General features: G+C 41.7%; 1 protein-coding gene across 1 annotated transcript; it reads left to right on the top strand.

Moving 5' to 3' along the window:
• Positions 1-2,522: 2,522 nt before the first annotated feature.
• On the top strand, positions 2,523-22,546 carry NUCKS1 (nuclear casein kinase and cyclin dependent kinase substrate 1). The gene is made up of 8 exons (XM_067531866.1): positions 2,523-2,781; positions 8,652-8,701; positions 9,667-9,772; positions 13,112-13,167; positions 13,604-13,756; positions 14,609-14,764; positions 15,260-15,409; positions 16,575-22,546. The coding sequence occupies exons 1-8, from the start codon at positions 2,765-2,767 to the stop codon at positions 16,772-16,774; spliced, it is 888 nt and encodes a 295-aa protein (XP_067387967.1). The 5' UTR covers positions 2,523-2,764; the 3' UTR covers positions 16,775-22,546.
• The last annotated feature ends 141 nt before the right edge of the window (positions 22,547-22,687 follow it).

Raw genomic sequence — 22,687 nt, 5'->3', positions numbered from 1 at the left:
ATTGTAGGAGAAGTGAAGTAGTGGTTCTGAGAATTAGATAGCTCCGATAGTTGCACTATGGGGGCTTTCAACCCTGGATGGCTGTCTGCAATAACATACAGGTCCATGCAGACTGAAAGTTGGTGGTTCAGTGATGTGTGAGAGAGACAGGGTTTTTGTTATATTGGGGAGGGGAGGAGGAGGAGATAGGTGGGGAAGAGGTTCTGCTTCTATCCCAAACAGTATTTAGAGAAATCAGTCGATGGAAACAAGTTGGCAGGTGCACCCACAGGTCTGGAGTGAAGGCAAAAGTTTTCATCCCTGTTCACATTTGAGGTCCAAAGCCATTTTGTTCTTGGACAATAGTGCCTGTGGATACGACAGTGTCAGGATATTAGATCACATAATAGTCTTTTGAACAGAGCAGTGTTTGTAGCTATCGAACTACACCATGTATTTCGGATTCAAATGAGCCAACCACCTGCAACTGAAACACCGCCCAGACTCTGGCATTTTGCCTAATTTCTACCTGCTGTTAATGTTGCCCTTACTCTCTACTAAAGCCGAGTTTGCTTACGGAAATATTACCCATGCGGGGGCAACAATGAAATCCAAATCAGCCACAATTCATCTACTTGCAGCTTTCCATGAGGAAAATTTTATACACATAGATCCTTGATTCCACATGAAACAATAGATGCAAATCAGCACTATGATGTACTGATATAAACTTCTCCTGATCAGCATTGCACCATAGCTATTGGCCTTATTTTATGAGACCATCCAGTAGACACTTGGGGGATGAAGGTGTGAAAGGATGCTGCCCACTTAAAAAGCTGCATAATTCTGAAGGTAACTAAAAAAAAATGCCACCAGGAGTTTCTGTGCTCATCTTTCAGTGATTTCCTTATGAAATGTTCTATTACAAAGAGGGACATGTTTTTTGTTTGTTTGTTTGTTTTTATTTAGGTATCAGTCCTATGGATTTGTGTGTGGCTGGCAAGTGGTAAACTAGCTTTTTGCACTTCTGGTGGCAGCAGAAAGCAAGCTATCATAGGCCAGTCATCATAGGCCCTAATCTCTAGGTACTGTAGCATGTGAGTGCCAGTCTCAGTCATTATAGTTATCCTCACCCAACCCTTCTGAAACAGGGAAATATAATGATTGCCATTTTAAATGCAGAGAGACTAAGTGACATGTCAAAAGTCACACAAGGAACCTTGTGTCCCAGACAATTGCTCCAACCTTCTTCCCTGGAGGAGGCATAATAGGAAATGGGTGACACACCAGATATGTAGGACAATGAAGTGATGATAAGATGTGTGCAGTTATAGGTGAAATCAGAGCTGTAGCCTGGTGGTGGGAGATCAGTTAATGGGAGGGGAATGGTGAGTTAGCAGGGAATAGGATGAGTCAGTCAGGCTATTATTTAATCTTTACACTATGGTAGCACACAAGAGCCACAGAACAGAGCTGAGGGATTGAAATATCAGGGCTATCACAGGGGGTAGTATAACAGCAGCAGTGGTGCTATAACACTGGACTGGGCCTCCCTCAGGACACCTGGGTTTTATTCCCAGCTCTGCCACTGGCCTGCTGGGTGACGGTGGGCAACTCACAGCCCTTCTCTGTGCCTCAGTTTCCCTGTCTGTAAAATGGGGCCAATGACTCCTGGGTACAGCACGGATGAAAGGTGCTAAGTAAGAGCAAGGCAGTATTGTTTTTGACAGGGTAGAGAGACTGCTGGGCTCTAGACAGCAGAGGAAAGGTCCAAGGGGAAGCAATCAGGGCCTGGGGTAGAGGAATGAGGCATGGATAAGTACCCGCCTGGCCATTGCGATGCTTAGGTCCAGGACAGTGCCAGCCAGGGGCAGAGCTAAGGGGGTTGGGGGAAGGAGGGTTCAGAGAATCAGGGGCGGTATGGGCAAGGGGCTCAGGTTTGGAGGCCCAGCGCTATCGTGCAAGTATCAGGGGAGGGGCTCGCCTTGACTGACTACATTTTCCCTCCAAAATCTACCCAAGCCAGGCCCCGAGTGGCGAATCTGCGGATCCGGCTCCACTTCCCGGCCTGTCGGAGACCCCTCACCAATAATAAAATGGGGGCCGAATACATCTGCCAGCTACGGGGGTCTGTAACTGGGGCTGGGCCGGGCCCCGCCGCAGAACTGCTCGACTGCCAGGGCGACCCTCACCCGTGGCGAATCTACCGCCGTGGATCCCGGCTTGAGCTTGTGTGGGCTGTTATCGGCTGCTCCCTCATAGCAGCTTGAGCGTGTGGGGCGTCCTCTTCTCCCCCGCCCCTCGCGGAGAGGAGGGGGTGGAGCCGAACCTCCGTGATGGTTCGAACAGGCCAATTGGGTTGGACGGGCTGTCCAGGCGGCCAATGAGAGGAGGAGGAGGAGGAGGCAGCGGGCTAGGTTGTATTGCTTCTCCGTTCAGCGCATATCCTCGACTGGGCGAACGAACGCGACCATTTTGCAGGAGGGGGGGGGGAAGCGGCGAGTGGCGGCGAGCCGGAGACTGAGGGCGTGGGGAGGGGAGAGCGGGAAGTGGGAGGGGGGCACCTTCCGGCAGGGACGGGAGCGGCGGCTGCAGCGGCTGAGGGAAAGGCGACTCCGGCGGCGCGGCCCGAGGCGCTGGGCCCAGGGATCCCGCTCGCTCCCGCGGGGGGAGGGGACGGGTCCGTCAGCGAAGCGAGGCTAGTCGTTTGGGGTTTTGTTCCCCCCCCCCTTCCCTCCCCCGTGGCCGACGTCGCCCGGTTCGGGCCCCGCTCGGGTTGGAGAAAATGTCCAGGCCTGTCAGGTGAGTCTGGGGGTCCCGCGGCCCTTGGAGGTGCCCCCTGCGGAGAGGCAGGCGGCCTGGGGAGGGAGGCGGGAAGGCAGCAGCCGGGCCTGCTGCGGGCAATGCCGCGGGGAGGCGGGCCTGGGTGTAACGTGCATTGCTGCGCACGGGCGGGGAAGGGGGAGGGGGGAGGGAATGCATGTCTGCAGGCGCAGCGTGCCCTTGTGCACCCTGTGGGGGGGGGGCAGGAGGGGGGCTGGCTGCTCGTTGGAGGGAGGATTACATGCTTGTTGCACGGCGTGCTCTTCTGCACCCTGGCTGCATGCGTGCTCGTTAGGGGGAGGGGCGTGTGTGCGGGCCCTTCTGCACCCTGTAGGGGGCCTGGGGGAGGCTGCACACTGCATGCTCGTGGGGAGGAGTGTGAGTGTGTGTGTGTGTGTGTGTAGCGTGCTTTGCACAGGCTGGCGGTAGTTGTGTGCATGCAGCATGCTCGCAGGGGTGGGGGAAGGGGCGCGTAGGCATGCATCGGACCTTGTTGTACTCTTGGTGGACGGAGAGCGGGCGTTGCTGCAAGCTGATGGGGTGCAGGAGAGCAGGCATGCAGTGCGCCGTGGTGCACTTATTGGGAGGCAGGAGGAGGAGAGCGGGCATACGGCGAGCTATCCCCCATGTTCATCCTAGGGGGATGAATGTGCAGGATGCCATGACCCACTTTCGGAGAGGAAGGATGCAGGGTACATGGCTGTGATGAGCTATTTAACACTTTCAGGGAAGAGGCATGCAGTATATTTTGCTGGCTTTTCTTTGGGAGAGGAGTGGAGCGCTAGAGAAGGGCAGACCATGCTCTGCGCTTTTCTGGGGGGGCATGCGGGCATTATGCCATAACGACCATGGCACGGGGGCTTTTGATAGGCTCCGAGTCTGCTTCCGCTAGGCAGTGCTGGGGATTTGTCCCACGTTTGGGGGAGGAGTTAGGAGTAGCCGCCCACCTCGGGCGCGGGCGGAGTGGTATTTGAACATACTCCCTTTATTTTTTTTCTTTTGCCCTGAACTCAACATTCCTCTTAGAGTGGGTTTCCTGCTATTTCCCAGTCCCTGGAAGACCTGTCATTAACTGATGGGTTTGGGGATGAGGAAACAGTGAAATATTTCACTAGTCAAGCTGTTCTCTTCCCAATTCAGAAGGAGGTAGGTGGTGATGCTTATACTCATATTAAATGGTTTTGGGCTTGGTTTGTGATGGCGGATTTTCTGGAGAGTGTAAATTACAATGCTAAATTGTGCTAAGATTACAGTTGTAAAGTTCTGTAAAGTTTTCCCATGGTAAATGATTGTAGCATGCCTATATTTTGATTACAGTTTTGTGCATAGCACTTAAAATTGTGGTGTAAATTAGTGATTGTGTCTTTCCAATCTTAAAATATCTTAGATTATTGTTTGCAGAAGGGGATTGTGATATGCATTGGCTTGACTTTTGTTTTAGAATAACAAATATTAGAACTGTTGGAGTTTGTGTTTTAAAGATGGGATTCAGATTTGTCTGGACTGCAAAGAAGATTTTAGAGAATTGGACTACTTTGCTGAACGTTCTCAAATAGGGAGGGGTAAAAGGACACATTCAGTAGACTGATAGTTGAAAACTAATCTTAGCTTTTGGTTCTTTAGTGTATTTTTGACCAATAATTTGTGCATGACAAGATACGGGTGATTATATCTCATAAGACAGGTCTGAAAGTAATTGCCCAGGGTAAAGAAGGGGTTTTTTCCTCCTCCTCCATGAAACACTTAAGTGCCCTGCTACATTAGCAGGGATTGTGTGCCCCTTCCTTTGAAGCATCCGTGTTAGCCTTTTGCAAGACAGGATGCTGTTCTGGATGGATTAGTGGTCTGAGTTTGGATGACAGTTCCTCTGTCCTGGAATACAGTAATGATGCTCCTTTGCTACTCTGTGTGATTTAGTATACTGCTGGTGACTTAAATGCCAGTACTGGAACCTGACTACAGGTAAGGAATGTGTATTTTTAAAAGTGTGGTTTCTAAATATTTTTATACTAAATCTCCAATAATCTTTTATTGTAACTAACTTTAAACAAAATATTAAGAAACTATACATACTTGTAAAAGATGCAACTTACCTTAATATCTGTAGACAGGCTCTGGTTTCCAGCAGATTAGGGTCAGAGTTCAGTGGGATGTTAATAGCAAAATACTGCTGGGATGTGTCCTAACAGGCCTGTAAAAAATGGAAGGTAAATCTTCAGCTGCAAGTGTGTTCAACATGCCCCTCCCGTGTTAGTTAATTGGAGAACTCTCCACATAATTTTAAAGCTTTTGGCTTGAAAATATGTATGATTTGCATGAGGACTGCATCTCTTATTGTATTGTTAATGATACAAGGTGGGTGAGGTAATACCTCTTAGGGGACCAGCTTCTGTTGGTGAAAGTGACAAGCAAAGCTCTTCTTTGGGTATTGTTAATGGGAGATACAGGTGAAAGGCTACCCATCATGAGTCAAATTTATCCCAGGTCAGCAGTGATGAAATATTGCCATGTTCCAGTGGCCTCTGTGAAATGAGTTTATGGTCTCAGTTCACTTTCTGGTTGAACAAGTATCCATCTAAAAATACCTCCCTAAATGGAAATTGGGGATAACCAGTGTTGGGAAAGTGTGGGAAAGCTGGAACTACCACCTTATTCTGCTGATAATTGGAGGACTTTGGTCTCAAAGCCTGAATCAGTGCTAAAACTGACTTTTAAAAAAAACCTAGTTTTGATTTATTTGCAATTTCTTCTATTTCACAGCCATCCAAAAAACCTACCTCCAGACTTAGTATTTTTTGGTGCCCTGGAGTAAAATACTACTTATTTAACTGTGTTGATTTTGCTAGCATCCGTCTTCAAAAATGTGTGTATATATCTATAGATAAATATATCCTGCAGGTATACAGTAATGCTAATACTAATATCAGTAGAACATTGCAAAGATCAAAAAGTAAGGGATGTTATTCTAGGATCTCTATAGAATATGGCTAATGATTTCTGAATAACATCCAGGTCATTTACAGCATGTGGTTGTATCATCTCCTATTGCTCAAATTTTAGAGAGGCTATTAAATTAGACAGCTTTTATATTTTCTTGCATTATTAAGTCTTCTGAGTGTGTGTTTAACATCTAATTTGCTTTTTTTTAAAAAAAAAAAAGTAATGCAGTTTACTTCTGTCTTTGACTCAGTAGTCAGTTTTACTTGCCTCTGGTTTCTTTTACTCGCAGGTACTTCTGCACCAACAGTGTTGTGGAATAAAAAGCTGCAAGCAAATATTTAAATTAATTTGTATTAACTGAGGTCTTTTTAAAATCAAAACCTGTATTGATCGTTAGTTGTGTAAAACTTTGAATTTTTAAGCGAGTGCTATGGTGCTTGTGCCAGAGTGATTGGAAAGGTATTTCCATAGTTCGGCAGTCCCCACTTAGTCTCACTCATATTTTATTCTCTGGCCTCACCTGAGAGGTAGCTGAGTGATTCTGCTAGTATTCATTTAACCAATTTGCTAGGCAATGTGGCCAGTTGCTAGCTTTTCAGGATTTACTCTTCTTGCCCAGCTGGACTCCCTATGCAGTCAGGGGCCAAGTTTTCTTGTTTGTTTTCTTTAATTTTAATTTGAACTTCAAACTTCATTAGTCACTGTAATGCCAAGGACAGACCTTGAGGTTAAGCACCTCATAAAGCAGGGATATATTGCTCTAATCAGCCTTCCTAAAGTATCTGCACACCACCTTCTTGAGCTTTTACTCACTAACGTGGTGACTTGTATATACTAATACTGAGTTTGGGAGTGCCTTTTTGCTTAAGATCATATACAGCTACTCAAGCAACACTTAAAAATCCATTATACAGCCAACTTACAGTTTTAAAAGTGTGGTAAAAGGTCTTTCCACCATGGACGAACACCTCTTAAAACTCGTGGCTCGGGATCTAATGAAGTATGATATGGGGGTTACCCAAAGAGCATTTTGGAGCGAAGTGTTCTTAATAAGTTCATCTATATGCATTTGCCTAGTGAGGCAACATTCAATACTATACACAAACATACTGTCCTTGTGACTTAAAAAGTATTAGAATGGCTTCTATGTCCTAACCCCTTCTGTCTTCAGGACACCCTTTACCATTTTTCTGCCAATGGCCATTAGAGATTGTATTTTTGCTGATCTTCGATGAAACTATCATGATGAGGGAATGTGGAGCACAGAATAAGAATGCTAGACTGAAGAACGGTTTGACTTTAATTTCAGCTTGTAGAGACAACCACAACAGTCTTTGAATATTTGTGTGATTCTCCCTTGGCACCTGTTCTGTACTCCTTTCCAGAAGTTTCTTGTTTTTCTGTATCTGGCCTCTTATGTCTCTGTAGTCATTCTTTTTTTTTTTTTTTTTGTCTTGCAATGCAAAAACTAACAGTCTTCTCTGTACAGCTGTCTACTGATTTTTATGGCACTTGCTCTAAAATCAATATTGCCGTAGACAAGGTAATGAGAGAGCACAGTAGGGGCTATCTTGCTAGCCCAACCTGTAGGGTACTGCTTGGAAGCCAGACAGAAGATTGGAATTTTTTCATTATTTGCCTGACATAATATTTTGCATTTTAAATATTTATACTGCATTATGTTCTAATAACATGAACGAGCTAGGTGAAGCCCTGTATGACAGCTTGTTTATTGGGAGATGCTTATCCTATAACTTACATCTTGGTTAGTAGGTCAGTGAAATGTGAAGACAATTGTCTTGTGAAATTGATAAGCTGAGCATGCAGCAAAATTACCTGCATTTTTTTTAAGGTGGAAATAAGTTCATAATACACACAAAATAAGGGGATGTGCACCAAATTAACTTTTGTCTCATGGTTTCGTGCTCGTATTTCTTTTTAAATATTTTTAAAAATATACAGCCTTAGTCCTTTACAGTGGACATGCTATGTTAGGCCCCAGGAAGGCTAATTGTTGAAGCAGGAATTAGAATTTGAGTTTTTGTGGCCTGGTCTCTACACCTCAATGAATCCTGCCAGTAGGTATAGTCCCCCAATTCATATTTTACAACCTTCAGACTACAAATGAGTGGGCAGTGTGATACATTGCAGCTGTGCTTAAATCCTCTTGTCCTTTGTGTTGGTTTCAACATTGCAAAAGTCTGACCGTCTACCTCTTGAATCTTTTTTTTTTTTTTTTTTTGAGAGGGTTGGCTTAGAGTTGAAGTAATTTAATTATGGTGCATCCTCTTTCTCTAAGGTTGTTCCTAATAGCCATGAATTGAGGCACATGGAGAAAGGAAGCTGAGAAGGAATTTCTAAGGAGTTGACAGCTGTAGTCACAGTATGATTTTAGCAAAAAGAGCCTCACCAAGAGCGCACTGTATTAATCTCAAAGTGCTTCTCCATTCTGGATAATGAATGTAAAATGGCATTGTGTGGTTCTCTTTCTAGATTAGAGGGACTGTGTACACAGATGAGGGTGGCTCTGTTAATTGTGTTCTTAAGGTGCGCAAAGAATACTGTTCAAAAACTTAGTGGCATTTTAAAAAGCAATGTAATGTATACTTGGTAAAACTTCCAGTTCCTATTAAAGATTGTTAACGATTATTTTTTTTAATAAAAACGTATCCAGCCTTATAAATCCTAATAGCTCCACAGGAAATCCTGCATTCATTACTGACGGTTAAGATATAGATAGCTGAGTTTCTGGAAGTGTTTTTAGAGTTGCTCTTTGGAGGTGTTGGTGGGTAATGGACTTTGCAGACTTTAAATTCAACTTCAAAAACCAAAGTGGTGTTTGCTAGTTTAAAAAGGCTGTCTTTCTGAGATTATACATTTTTAATTAAACTTTACTTTTTTTTAAACAGGAACAGGAAGGTGGTCGATTACTCACAGTTTCAGGAATCAGACGATGCTGGTAAACTTTCTTGTTGTTTTCAGAAAAAGATTACAAAATTTTCACTCATCACAATGGCTGTGAAATTAATACGGGTTTGAAAATGTAAATGCATACCTCAATTTTTTTATATAGTAAAAATCTATTTAATGCTTATTATGTTAGCTCTTAAAGTCCATTGGCAAAAACCCTCTTCCCTGGTTTGTCATTGGCAGAATGTTCCTGAAAATACTTCCTTGTATCTTCTTGCGGCCAATTTATTAGTTTATATAGTTGATCCTAGCACACAGGCTTTTCTGTGAATCATCCTTTTTTAGTTATTTGCATATTCATGTGAATTAGATAATCCATATGGCTTCAAAATATTATAATGTTTTATTTTCTTGGAAAGTAGATTTGCTGCTGCTGTCTAACTGAGGAAACAAAACGTGACTGAACTTTGCATAGCTGTTAACTGCAATACTATTAATAGTATTGCAGTTACTGTTGTGCATAATTTGGTACTTAAAACAATTTTATGAAAGACATTATACCTTTATTTTTGTCATCACAAGAACACATGTCCTTAAATATCTGAATATTAAAGGAACACCTAAGATAAGAAATAGGTGCTAATTTGTAATGGATTTGTGTATGATTCTAAAATATAAGGTTCTGATTTTCCATAAAACTAGGATCAACCTTTCTATTGCTGTGAAGCATTTTTTAATAGTATTTCCTATGAGTCCTGCATCTCAAACTGGTTAATTTATTATGCAGTTTGCAGAAGTACAGGTTGATTATATGTCACTTTTGTAAAGTTGGATTGAAATTTTGAAGACCCGGGTTCTTTGACAGAGTGCTTATCTGACCTCCTTTAAAATAATATGAGTTGGTAACTTCAACATATATGTGAAGAGGTAATGCTCTATTGGCTATTTGGATTTCTGGAAGTTAGAGCATAGTTCACTTTCTTTCAAAACCATTTCCTCCAATGTATTGTCCAGATGAAGATTATGGAAGAGATTCAGCCCCTCCAGCTAAGAAAATCCGTTCATCTCCCCGGGAGGCTAAAAATAAAAGGCGGCCTGGAAAGAATTCTCAGGAGGACAGGTAAGGAGTTGTTTCTCTTACTTCTGATTGCCCAACATTAGCTAAACCAAACTTGCTGTGTAGGTTGCAATAATTGTAAGACGTGCACTTCATTGCACTGAAGCCTTCAGTACTAGTTGGTATGATGATAGGCTTTCAGGGGACTCTAGAAAGATTACAGAAATCTTAGTCATGGAATGGTCCCCTTACCCTATATCTAAGGTTCAGTTACTTTAATCTTAGGTTGTGTAGGCATCTCCAGTTTAATAGGATCCTAGCAGAAGGACTACAAACCTTCCAGCACATATTAACCATTTGGTTCTTTTGGGTTGTTCAGATTGCCTGTTGGCCTTATTTTACTTTGTATTCTCTCATCATTCCTAGGCTGATCATTCAATTATCATCTTGAAGGCCTGGGTTGGTTGACCATTAACGTCCCACATGTTTTGTTTACTTTGTTTTGATATTATTGTAGGAACATATGGCCGTCTATTTCTGCCTACCCTGGTCTCGCATATAGGGGTCAAGACTTCTAAACTTCTGGGTTTGAGTGACTAGATAGGAGTGTGACTTCAGCTGCCGTTTTATGGATTTTATTTATGTGGTTGGGTCTCTAGCTTGGGAGAGGTCTGGAAAAGTGTGATGCTTTTTTTTCACCCTATTCTACATTCTTCTACCCTTCAGGTTTACAGAATCTGCCTCCATATTTATTGCATGTGAATTTCCACTTGCAGGTGGCTAGCTGGGCATTGAAATTGATTAATGGAGTCTGCTGTCTAAGGAATTCTATTTAATGTGGTTTCTGGGACTTGGACTCCCAAATCTGAAGGCCTGATAGATCCTACAGTCTTCTTGCTGAGAGACAAAGGGGCAGAAACATCCCACAAGAAGAGCATGTTATGTCTGTGGTACATGCTGGCAAACTCATTCTGTGAACCTTGGAAGGTGCAGACTCCATGTTGTGTAAAAGCACATCTGATTCTAGACATAGAGCTCTTAGATCTCTTGGACCAGTAGATGGAGCTAACCTGAGTCAAAGGAGCATTGAGCAGCTATCTACTGTAGAGCTGAGGAGTCTTCAGCAGAACTCGAGGGTCTGTTGGAATACAGGACTGGATCTGTGCTGAGTTGAAGCGTGAATGTATTGAGGGAGCCAGGTCATATAATACACATGGTTGTGAGTAGGGTGCATAGTCTGTGTAAGCTTCCTAAAATGGCAGAACTGTTGGTGACCAAGCCTGCATAATCGGATTGAACACTGAAGTTGTCTTGCCTCATTCAATCAGGCAGTGAATCCAGGCATAAAGCATTTGTCAGCATTAAAATCACTTTCCAGAGCTAGGCAACTGAAACAGGAGCAAGTAGAATTAGCACAAGAGTAGATGGGCTACCAGTTTGATACATTTCGGTCTGTCTGTAGTTTTACAATGCCTTATATTCATTATTGGGTCTGATAAAAAGCCCTTCAATTATTCTTAGCAATGCTTTCTATAGGGGAGAGGAAGCATTAGCAATAGGGATGATTTATTAGTTCTCCACTTTCATAGTTTGTCTGGCAATTCAGTGTGCTTCAGAAACAAAAATGCCTTATTTTGATTCCTTTGGATGCTCAGAAATGTAAAGGGAGCCAAGGCCTTAAGGGAAGACCGGTTAAAAAATTACCTGCATCTTATCAGATGGGATAAAAAAGGTCTCTTGGCTTCTACTGTAAACCCAAGGCAATCATCACCAAGAAGCAGTTGGCCTACCATTACTGGATGAATGGTGTTCCATAATGTCCGTTGACAATTTGCAAGCTGAAGATTAGTCTTGGAAATCAAAGGTATGCCAACTCTGCTTGGTGATGGCTGCCTTGGGGTTTATTGTAGAAACTAAGGCCATGTTTATACTACAATGGCATAGCTACAGCATTGCAGTGCTGTAGTAAAGATTCTTCCTATGTTGATGGAAGGGGTTTTCTGAATTCACTTCTCCAAGAGGCAGTAGCTAGGTCGACAGGAAACTTTTTCTATTGAGTTGTCTGCGTCTATAGTCAGAGGTAGGTGACCTAAGTTGCATAAGGTGCAAAATTTTTCACAGCCTGAGCAGTGTAGCTCAGTAGATCTAATTTTAATTGTAGATTAGTCCTTAGTCGTCTTTCTGTTGTTGTTGTGTTTGGTAGAATGCAGGTCGTCATTTTTCAGAAGGACCTTATGTAAAGTGTTGAGGTGCTTTTACACTTCTGTGCATTGAGAAGGCAAGCTGGCAGCAGTTGTAGGGTTAAGTAGGTAGTGGTGAGTGCCCCCATGCTGGGTTGGTGTGAGCGGCAAAAGGATAAATGTTTCAGTCTGGCTTTGAACTTCAGTAGTTATCCTAGAGACAAGGACATTTGGAGCTGAGATATTGACCTTTTTACATTAGGTGCTTCAGGGAAGGGTGCTATCCTGTTTGAAAAACACCATAGCTCTATACTGCAACATAAATAATTAGGAATCTGAACCAAAGGGATTTTTAGTGTTGGAGCGTCAAGCACTTCTGTACCACCTTCCTAGGTGGGCTTTTGTTTTAGCCTTTGCTTGCTGGAGGCAGTGTCATGAGAGCTGCTGCAATAGTGTACTTATGCTGCTATGTGTGTTCTACTTACCCGTGCTCCAGTAGCTTAGAAATACTGCAGGCCAAGATTGCTGTCTAGGAATTACTCCCCAGTATCTGAATCTAGATACTTTGGGGCACTTTTAAATTAAATAATTTGAGAGAAGCAGGTCTGAAAACACCTAAATGGTGATTGCTATGAGAGCCATTCCTTCTGTTACTTGTCATTGTGTGGAAAATTTGTGTATCTGTGATGCAAACTTAATTGTTCTTCATTCAAGACTTGAATTTGAAAACAAACTAGCTTATTCAAATAATCGAAACACACTTCAGAAATGCCTGGTGTTAACGCTAGATAAGAAATCTGAAATTTGTTCTGCGATCCCCTATCCGTTATTGGCTTTTACCAGTGTTTCACCAGTCCTATTGAAAACTGTTTACTGTTAGGCTGGGATGGCTGTGTTAGCTTTACACCCTTAGTGTCTGGAAGGACAATCCTTTCACTACACACTGATTCTTCTGGCTAATTATAATAGTAATTATTTCAGAGTTAACTGTTTACTGAGCTGAACTGTGCAGCTCACATTCTCAGAGCTGTTGTTTCAGCTGTCAGTCAGTCTATACTTGGTTCACAATAACTTTTTTTAAATGACAGTTTAGATTCTGAAGCACAAAGTGACAGCCTCTTTTTTTAAAAGTACCAATTCACCCAGCTGCCACAGGCTAATCCAGTACTGCAGATCCATCCTGTTGAATAGCAATAACACTTTGTCCTTCTCTTCTTTGCAGTGAGGATTCAGAAGAAAAAGATGTGAAGACCAAGAAAGATGATTCACACTCACCAGGTAGATACCTAGCTGCTAACAAAGCCAAGAAAGCTTGTTTATAGGACTATTACAAGGATAATATTCAAAGTAAGGTACTGATGATGTTGGCAAGAGTGATGTTCATAATACATAGCTCTGCCATTGCACCTTAACCTGGATGCTAGCTCTGATTCTCCTCTTTCTAGTCCTGGTGGACTAGACTACCAGATTTTCTTCCTTTGTGATATAATGTTAGTGAGACAAGGTGGGTGAGGTAATATATTTTATTGGACCAACTTCTTTTGGTGAGAGGGACAAGCTTTCAAACTATACAGAGCTCTTCCTCATATTATGCTAGCATGATTCTTGGTCTCCCCAGCTGAAAATATGTTAGTCCACTGTGCCTGCCACTCCCTTATGGCTCCAGTGCATATGTTCTATTGAGAAGTATTTGAGACTTCATTTTGTTACCTAGATGAAGACTTTGGCAGCGAGGATGATGACTTAGGAGCAGATGATGGCAAAGCTGACAGTGACTATGAGAGCTCGCAAAAAAGCAAAAAAGGAAAAAAAGCCAAACCTGAAAAGAACAAGAGAGCAGCCTCTAAATCCAGGAAAAGGGCTGCAGGTAAAAAGAGTAAAAACAGATCTTTCCTATTGTTAAGCAATTGTATTAGGTATGTTGCCCCAAAATCAGTATTGAGTTGGCCTAAATATTGTTGAATGTTTATTGAATGCCAAAGGTCCAGAAAGCAAAATCAGAAGTTATGAACTAATTATACTCTGCTGTATCCCTCTTGCAGCTTATGTACACCTCCTTCCCTGCATACCTCTATCTGTTGGATGGAAATGAGTAGAGTTTAAATAACTTACTATAGTATTTCCCAGTTTATTCTGCTTTTGAAGCATAAAAATACTTTGACCACCCAGTCTATAACCATCATGAGTGAAATGTATATTTTTCTTTGTAAACTACTATAATGCAACATTGACTTGAACAGTTTGTCAGTGTTCAGTTATGTTTGCTGTGAGAATCAAAAACTGTTGTATAGATTACTCGTATAATACAACAGCATATGCTATTAAACTTACGTTAATTAAATCTTACATTTATAGAGCACCTTTCATTACAAAGGATCTCAGTAGCATGTTCTCAGTAAGCAGCACTTGGCTTCATATTAGAAATGGTTTGGTACAGTATGCTGGGACAATATAACTGTTAGAAAAAGGTGTCCTGGTTCTTAAGTTCATGGCTAATGGACAGGACCTAGATGTTTAACCATTTCAAAACGTGCTTGAGATACGGAGAATCTGACCACACTCAAATAATCAGTTGATAGTTGTCCAGTAATCCTCTTAATTCTCCCTCTTTATCGTAAGTGGTTTGACCTTCACTCTGCTCTTAGCCCCTATTGCAAACCAGGAATATGTGCAATGTCCTTCGAGTCTTCATTATAACAAGGTGAATTTTGTATTACAGAGGACAGTGAGGATGAGAAAGAAGAAGACCACAAAAACGTGCGCCAGCAACGGCAGGCAGCATCCAAAGCAGCTTCCAAGCAACGAGAGATGCTTATGGATGATGTGGGCAGTGAGGAGGAAGAGCAGGAGGAAGAGGAGGCACCATTCCAGGAGAGTAAGTAGAGGGAGATTGTAATGACAAACACACTAAAACAGCTGTTCAGAGTAGTGTGACCTGAGTGTAGTAAACTTCTTGGGCATTGAAAGCAGACTGGCTCACTAATGCATTCAGTGTTGAGGCGATTCTCTTCAAGTTTAGCTGTAGTCTACAGTGTATCCTTTTTTTGTTGTAAGCTCAAGGCAAAGAGGTGCATGACTAGATATGCAGTCAGTTTACAAATACCAAGTCACAACCTTTGTAAAGGTATTTTATGGTGATCTTCTGCTATGAAACATTATTTACAGATGATAAACTAGGCACAGTGGTAAAATAACTTGTTCAAGACGACACAAGTATGTGTCAGCTTATAGATCTAAGGACTCCTGACTCTTATTCCTCTCCCTCCCATCCACCCCCAGTCTAATTGCTAGACCACTTTCCTTTCTCTGCACTTGGAAGAGATATACAGGCTTCTTCACAAACACAAGCTTCCTTCCTCTGTCCCTGCAGAAGATTCTGGCAGTGATGAAGATTTTCTCATGGAAGATGATGATGATAGTGACTACGGCAGCTCAAAAAAGAAGAACAAAAAGGTGGCCAAGAAATCCAAGCCAGAGAGGAAAGAAAAGAAAATGCCTAAGCCCAGGCTAAAGGCTACAGGTGAGCGTACTTGAGGGGAAGCCACTTGATTACCACATGAGTATTTTGCAGCTGTAAGTATCCGTTACAAGCCTGTGTCTGTGTCTGTCACTCTTTCCTAATTGATCTGTTTAAAGGGACACTATTCAAATGATTTTCATCATCAATTTCTAGAGATTAATAAGGCATAATTAGATGACTTTACTTAGCATGTCAAAGCTAACTAACAGTCTTGTGAAGTAGATAAGAATTAAATCAGTTTTACTGACAGGGAAATTGAGGCAAAAATGAGGGACACCTGAGAAGACTGTAGAAGCTTGCTGTCTGTTAATGCAACAGATTTGTGATGTTGATAAACTTCATATGATGGCTAACTCTGAACTAAAACACTACAGTGGTGTGACATGAGATCAGGGGTTCTCAAACTGGGGGGTCAGAACCCCTCAAGAGGTCATGAAGTTATTGGGGGGGGGGGGGGGCTTTAGCTGTCAGCCCTGCGCATGGCTGACCGCCATAGCCTTTCAGAGCTGGGTGGCCAGAGAACAGTGGCTGCTGGCCAGGCGCTCTGAAGACAGTACCACTCCCAGCAATAGCGCAGAAGTAAGGGTGGCATGACATAGGGGTGGGGTGTGGCATGGCATGAGGGGTCACAACCTGTAATACTTTCAAAGGGGGTCCCAGCAAAAAAAGGTTGAGAATTCTTCCTTTAAATGCTATGTGATAGCCTTCATAAAGGAGTTCTGGTGATAACTTCAGCCAATAAATTGGAGTTCAGTCTGATTGAAAATGAAAAGATGGAGTTTCTACTATATGTTCTGTTCAGTACCTCTCTTCTACTGATTTGCCTATCCCTGACTATCTCCTTTCAGTTTATTTTGAAATTAAATGAGAATCATTGATTTTTCTTTCTAAATTGCTTTCCTGCTTCTGCTGATTTCTCATTGCTCAATTCATCTTGTTACTTTGGATATGGCGTCATTGTCCACATGAACGCAGTTTGTTGCTCCAACAGCATTAATGCAGGACTCCTAATTCTACCAAATTTTTGCAAGTATCATAAAAAAACAACCTGGATAAGGTTTGGGGAAGACATTTTCTAAATGTCTGCTTGTGTAAAGCTGTATGAATTTTCTTTGTTCATGTAATAGTAGCTGATCTCATGAAACTGGTGCTTTTCTTTCTTTAGTGACACCCAGTCCAGTGAAAGGCAAAGGGAAGGCAGGCCGCTCCACAGCTTCAAAGGCATCGAAAGAGAAGACCTCATCCCCCAAAGAAGAGGATGAAGAGCCTGAAAGCCCCCGAGAGAAGAAAAAATCGGCCAGCCCTCCACCAGAGAAATCGGGGGATGAAGGGTCCGAAGATGAAGCAGCCTCTGGTGAAGATTAAATGGCAGTTCGGGGAAATTCTGTTTTTGTTTTTATTTGTTTTTTTTTGTTTTTGTTTTGTTTTTGTTTTTTGTTTTTAAAAAGAGGAAAAGAAAACATACTTAGGGGTAGAACACGGTTTTGGCTGTGGCTTGACTCATGGGCTTTGATTGCTGTCTTTGCTTTCAGCTGTTCAATACAGTTTCCTTTTTTAAAGAAAAAATCCTTATACAGATCCGTTTTTTGAAGTCACTGATCTCTGTTGGCCATTCCGTTCTTGTCCCCCACCAAATCTGAAAGCCATTTAAAACAAATTAATGGATCACTTACTAAAGATATATATTTTTTTGAAGGGATGCTGCAGTTGTGAAGCAATAACTTATGTGGCTGATACTTGGAAATTACAGTTACAAATGATCAAGTAGCATAGATTTCCCAAAGCTGGAAAGGGTCCTTGAGAATTACTGTTCCTTTTTGGAACACACAACAAATTCACCTTCCAACATGTGGTTTAAATGGTTTCCATTGACACAAATTCTTTCCCTCATCAAAAAGAAGTTTAAGGAATTCTCAATACAACTTTGAGAACAATTCTAAATAATTACCCATATTTGAGCTTGTTGGATTCATGCAACTATTTTGAATAGGCAGTGTTCAGGAGACTTGTAATAGATAGTCCACTTTGTGTTTCATCCTTTTGGAAAGGACTCGTCCAATAAGGACATGATACCCTTTGCCTCTGGCTGGGTAGAATTGCACTCTGCTCTTGGCAAACTGCATTCATTAGGCTTCAAACCTGCAACCCACCAGCTGCTCATACCCATTACTCCTGTCATTTTTCATGGCTGGATATAGTTAAGCAGAGCATGGAAGAAAGTTTAAAACAAAATTGTTAAAGCCTGGTTTTCTTGTGGTATAATGGCAGTTTTTGTTTTCAAAGTGAGTCCTTTTAAGCAAAAAATAAACTTAAACTAAAGTGTAGTTTTGGGATCGGGGGAGGGAGGAGGGGTCCTTTTTATAAATGTGAAGTAATGGATTCCTGTAATGCCCACAGTCTCAGATCCCATGAGTCATGCTTAAGTGTTTCTCTTCTCTCCTTCCGTCTGTCCTCAGAAAGGCTATGTAGTCATACCTCTCAACCCCCTCCAGCTGCAGTGTTGGATGGCAGACTCCCACCAGTATAAAACATACCTTTACCCAACCGTCACTTCTATTTCTTCTCTGTCCTCCTTCCTGCAGTGTGGGGGTGCTCTTTATGCTGATCCCATGCCTCTATGTCTGCACCTAATTAGTCAGCATTCTGCTCCCTAAGCCAAAACACTGGCTGAGTAGGAATCGGAGTACGAATAGGATGAAACTGGGAAAGAAGGGGGTAGCGGGGCAGTGGTTTATAACAAGAACAGGCTGTCCCATCAACTTCAAGACACTTGATGTCTGTGCAGTGGCGTTTTAATGCGCTTTTATAAAAGCAGCCATATTTCCTTTAACCCTTGTGAATAAAAGTACATGGGATTTGTCCTTCAGACCTTGTTACAGGGGCTGCAGTATTGGTTGGTGGAAATATAAACTGGACTTGCCACCTTTTTAACCCTTCATGCTTTCTATAGATCTGCACGTTATCTCATAGCTGGTAAGCTTAACAGTCGTATTCTCTCCCGTTAACGAGGTGAATTATATATGTTCTTAAACCAGCCTCTTGAAAGTAACAAGGCAGCTAGAGAGTTGGATTTCTGGTGCACGTGCTGTTGGGTTTTTAAGACTATTGGATTTCTGAAAGCTTTCAGATGTGATGCACTGGTATGATCTGGGAGGAGACTTGGCAGAGCATCGTATGGAGCCTAAAGACACTGAGCTTCGTGTGTGGCGCTAAAGACACAGAATGACTTAATAGCAGCCAGGTAGCTGATTTGTAGCTGTGCACTTCATTGGGAGGCTATACTTTACCTTGTCGTATGCAAATTAAGTTCTCTAACTCTCAGCTACAATGAGACTAACATTGCCACTGTAATAAAGATCAGTGTTCCCTTTGTAAATCTCTATTTTTAGGGGGTTTAGCTTTACAGTACAGCTTCAGGCTCGATTGTGATGTAACAGTCTTGACCAAGAAGTAAATGTAGAACTTTCCCATATGAGGAGAGCAAAAAATCTCTTGCTATCCTTTAATGGAACTTTTCAGATCTTAGTCCTGTAATTCTTTAGTAATGTAGAAACAAATTTACATGATCAACTTCTAAATGGTCAGCTATGTGGCTACTGTGTGTGTAAATTTACTTTTTTTAGTAACATGCTCTTCCATGACAGTCTTTTCTGGTCCATGCAAATAATCCCCCTCAGTACAAGCTGCAAGTATACACACTTAAGCCTTTCTTGTCTGTTGGGTTGTTAGTTCACACTTGTTTTTTAAGTGCACATGATTAAGAGTAGACTGCCCCCGGTAGTAGATCATCATTCAGCTAAATGTATTTTTAATTGTCTAAATACATTTTGTCCCTGGACCAGATTTGTTTTGAAGGGTGTACATCTTGTAGTTTCCATTAGTTTAATTTTTTGTTAAAAAGAAAAATTATTTAATTTCCATGCTGTGATACATACCTGAAACTTGGAAATTCAATTTTCAGTCTTGACCTCTGTTATGAATTCAAATCTTTTAGACCAGAGGTGGCCATACTGTGGCTCATGAGCCACATGCAGCTCTTTTACAATTAAAGTGCGGCTCATAGAGCCCCCTGTGGGGGGCCTCCTCCTGCGCCCCCCGCCCCCCCCCCCTCACTTCTGCCCTCTAGCCAGCAGGGTGGTGGAGCTAGAGGATTCTGCCCTGTGGGGGGGGAGATCTCAGGGGATAAGTAAGTTTGGCCACCCCTGCTTTAGTCTATGGATTCTCTCATTCTTGGCAATTATGGCCCTGAATCTTTGTATAATTGTGATTCTGCTTGTGTATTCATGACTAATCGCTAACATGACAGGATGTAGGATGCTTAATTTTGAATCTGTCACAATCTGAACACTATGTAAATGTTACATTTTTGTTTGGATTTTGTAACTGTTTCACTGTAGGCTAGTGTTTTGGTAGTACATGCAAACACTAATCCTAGTGGGGTAGATCCACTCGTCTCCAGGTTATCCTCTCAGTTTGGAAATACAGCAGCTCATGTTTCCGCAAGCGGAAGGAAGTTGTGAAGACTAAATTTTTGGTGTTTTTAAGATAGATTGAGCCTTTCTCATTAGCAATAGATGTAACTTTTTAAATATGTCCTTTTTAAATGTTTGTTTTTTCAAGCATTTTAATTCCATGAAGGAAAGTTGTAGGGTGTCTCTTTTTAGGAGGAGGATAGGACTGGGTTCCTATATCAAAGAGCAGAAATAGTTTCGTTCCTGTGAGAAGGTTTAAAAAAAAAAAAAAAAGAGAGAGAACAAAACGGATTGCTGCCTCCTCCCCCCATTTACCCATGACTGTCAAGTATTGACTACTTGGGATAGATTGTGGTCTAGGTTTATCTTTGGAACATCTGGACTGAAGTGAATGGACTTACTCCAAAATTGCACTAATCTAGCACCTGTCCTGGTCTCCCTCCTAAAATGGCAGCTTATCCATTAACTTCCATCAGATACCTTTTGAGTTTTCTCCTTCAGGACCCCACTACAACACTTGAGTTTGCATTTGTATACAACTAGTGATGTCTTTAACAAGCCATTAGGTGTGGCCAGCAAAGGTTTACAAGCAAGATTTCACTGATGTCTGGAAACTGTGTACTAAATCTTAATATCAAACAAATATGGCTGTATTGAATTTCTGTTTAAATCCTTAAGACATAAATCCAACACAAGTGTCAAAATTCCCTTTAACAGTGATTTTTTTTTTCCTTTTTCAAGACTAGTTAAGATTAGATGGGGTTAGGTTTTTGGAACGCAGTGGAGGTGAGAGCAGAATTTAGATGTAGGGGCAGTTTGGGAAGCTTTTAATAATTGCAGTGTTTGATAAAACTATCATGTTCAAGCAGAGAAGTGTGTATGGGAGAGGAAATAGTGTACTTCCTTGAGTATCTGTACTGCTGTCCTGGAGTGAATGGAGCATAGGTAATTGTTCTAAGCATGCTCAGTTCCTGCGCCACTATGTGGCTGCATCAGGAAGCAAAGGACTACTTGTACCGTGGTGGGAGCAGAAGATATATTTGACTTTCAATGGCTGTTAACCCAAATGTACAAAGGACAGTTAAAATGAGGAGCCTGGGTTGGGGAGGAACTGATATGCTGGAAGGCTTTTGTGCTGTAGAAATTGGTGCTTTGCTTTGTGTGATTTGTCTGTGGAAGGTTTATTTTTATAACAAATCATACTGTTGAACATGGTTTTTAAAAACCACAAATTAATCCCTGACTTTAAGTATTGAGAAGTGGATGTCAGTACATCTGACACCAATTACAAACTTCTCAGAACAATGACTCTGATAGTGTCCTTGGAAAGCACTTCCCAAAATCTACCATGTCCTTGTTTTAGATTTCCCACTTAAATAGATGACAGGCCTTTGACTGTCTCTCTTCATTCAAATCTAGCTGTTTCTCTTTCTAAATCTAGTCAAGTTCTCATTATGTGCTGACTATTTATCAACCACTACTGGAAAGATCTCTGTAAGCTGCCTGCCCCATACAACTGCAGGGAATTGAATGGTTCCATCGGTCTGAGCATGCTCAGTGTGACTGCAAGACACCATTGTGCATGTGCTTTGTATGTCAGGGGCAATTATAATTGGAAGGGGCAGGGTGGGATGGAGGAATATTCAATCAGTTTAAGTCATAACAGTGTGTGTGAAAGCCCCTGAAGTACTTTGTGAGTGCGCGAGTGTGTGTGCATGGGCGTGTCTGATAACTTTATCCCTCTGTGTTCTGGAAATTCGTGAATTTTACTTTTTCCTGCAGAAGCAATTGTTACAAAATCTGTAAATAAGAGCTGCATAATTTGTTTTACCATGAACATGTCACAGCAAACCCTAAATCCTGAAGTAAAGGCGGAAGAGACTCCAGGTGGAGCATTGGGCCCTTACCATCAGCAAGGCATCACTCAATGGTATGCAATGAATATTTGTCTTGAATATTCACAACCCTGTTGGGCTTTTGTTAAAATCAGCCCCCACCAAGTTCTGCACCTCTTCCCCATTAGTGGCTAGAAAAAAGAGGGGGGCTGCAAATCAAGTATTCTTTCTACTGGTCCATGACATGAGAGAGCATGTTGCACAACATGGCTCTGTCCTTACTGGACAGAAAACCCCAATAAGGGTTGGCAGTCCTTGCAATGCCTTGACAATATGAGATCTGCAGAATGGTACTAGGAGTTAAGTTTGAATGTAACATTAATGCTTATTTAAAAAAAAATGTAAGGGGTTGAAGTGAACATGACTTTGTTGACCATGTTCGTGAATTATAGATGCAACTGCATTGGTAGAATTGTGTGATGGTCTTTTGTGCTACTTAATTTTACATATTCCAGTCTCTGTATGTACCTGCAAAGAAGAAAAAAGTAACACAACCCTGCTTTGCTTTTATTGAGGGGTTCCCAGGACTGCGTACCTGCTCCCAAGCTCTGTTTTAAGTATGTGTATCCTTCGCTTGTATTTTGTATTAAAAAAAAAACAAGAAAAAGAACCCTTTATCGTTCAGCATGTTGGAATTGTGTCCCCTCTTTTATTTTTCTCTTTTTGGAATATATTAAGCAATTTATTCTTCTGTATCTTTTATTTTCTTTTGTAAACTTTTTGGTTTTGTTTAAAAATGGCTTTATAAAAGGGCTTTTATAACCCATAAATATGCCTTGTGTAATTTTTCTGCCATTCTAAGGCAGTAGCTATTGATTGTTTTCCAATATCTAGTAGCTCTTTTACATTTGTTTTGTGACCAGTAGTGATGACTGAAACACTGGAAATCTATTAATCCATCACTAGTTGGC

Source organism: Emydura macquarii, unplaced genomic scaffold (genome assembly GCF_026122565.2).
Source record: "Emydura macquarii macquarii isolate MOO-44397 ecotype Brisbane River unplaced genomic scaffold, CSIRO-AGI_Emac_v2 contig_3220, whole genome shotgun sequence".
NCBI lineage: Eukaryota > Metazoa > Chordata > Testudines > Chelidae > Emydura > Emydura macquarii.
The sequence above is the reverse complement of the archived record's forward strand: the minus strand, read 5'-3'. Positions and strand labels throughout refer to the sequence as shown.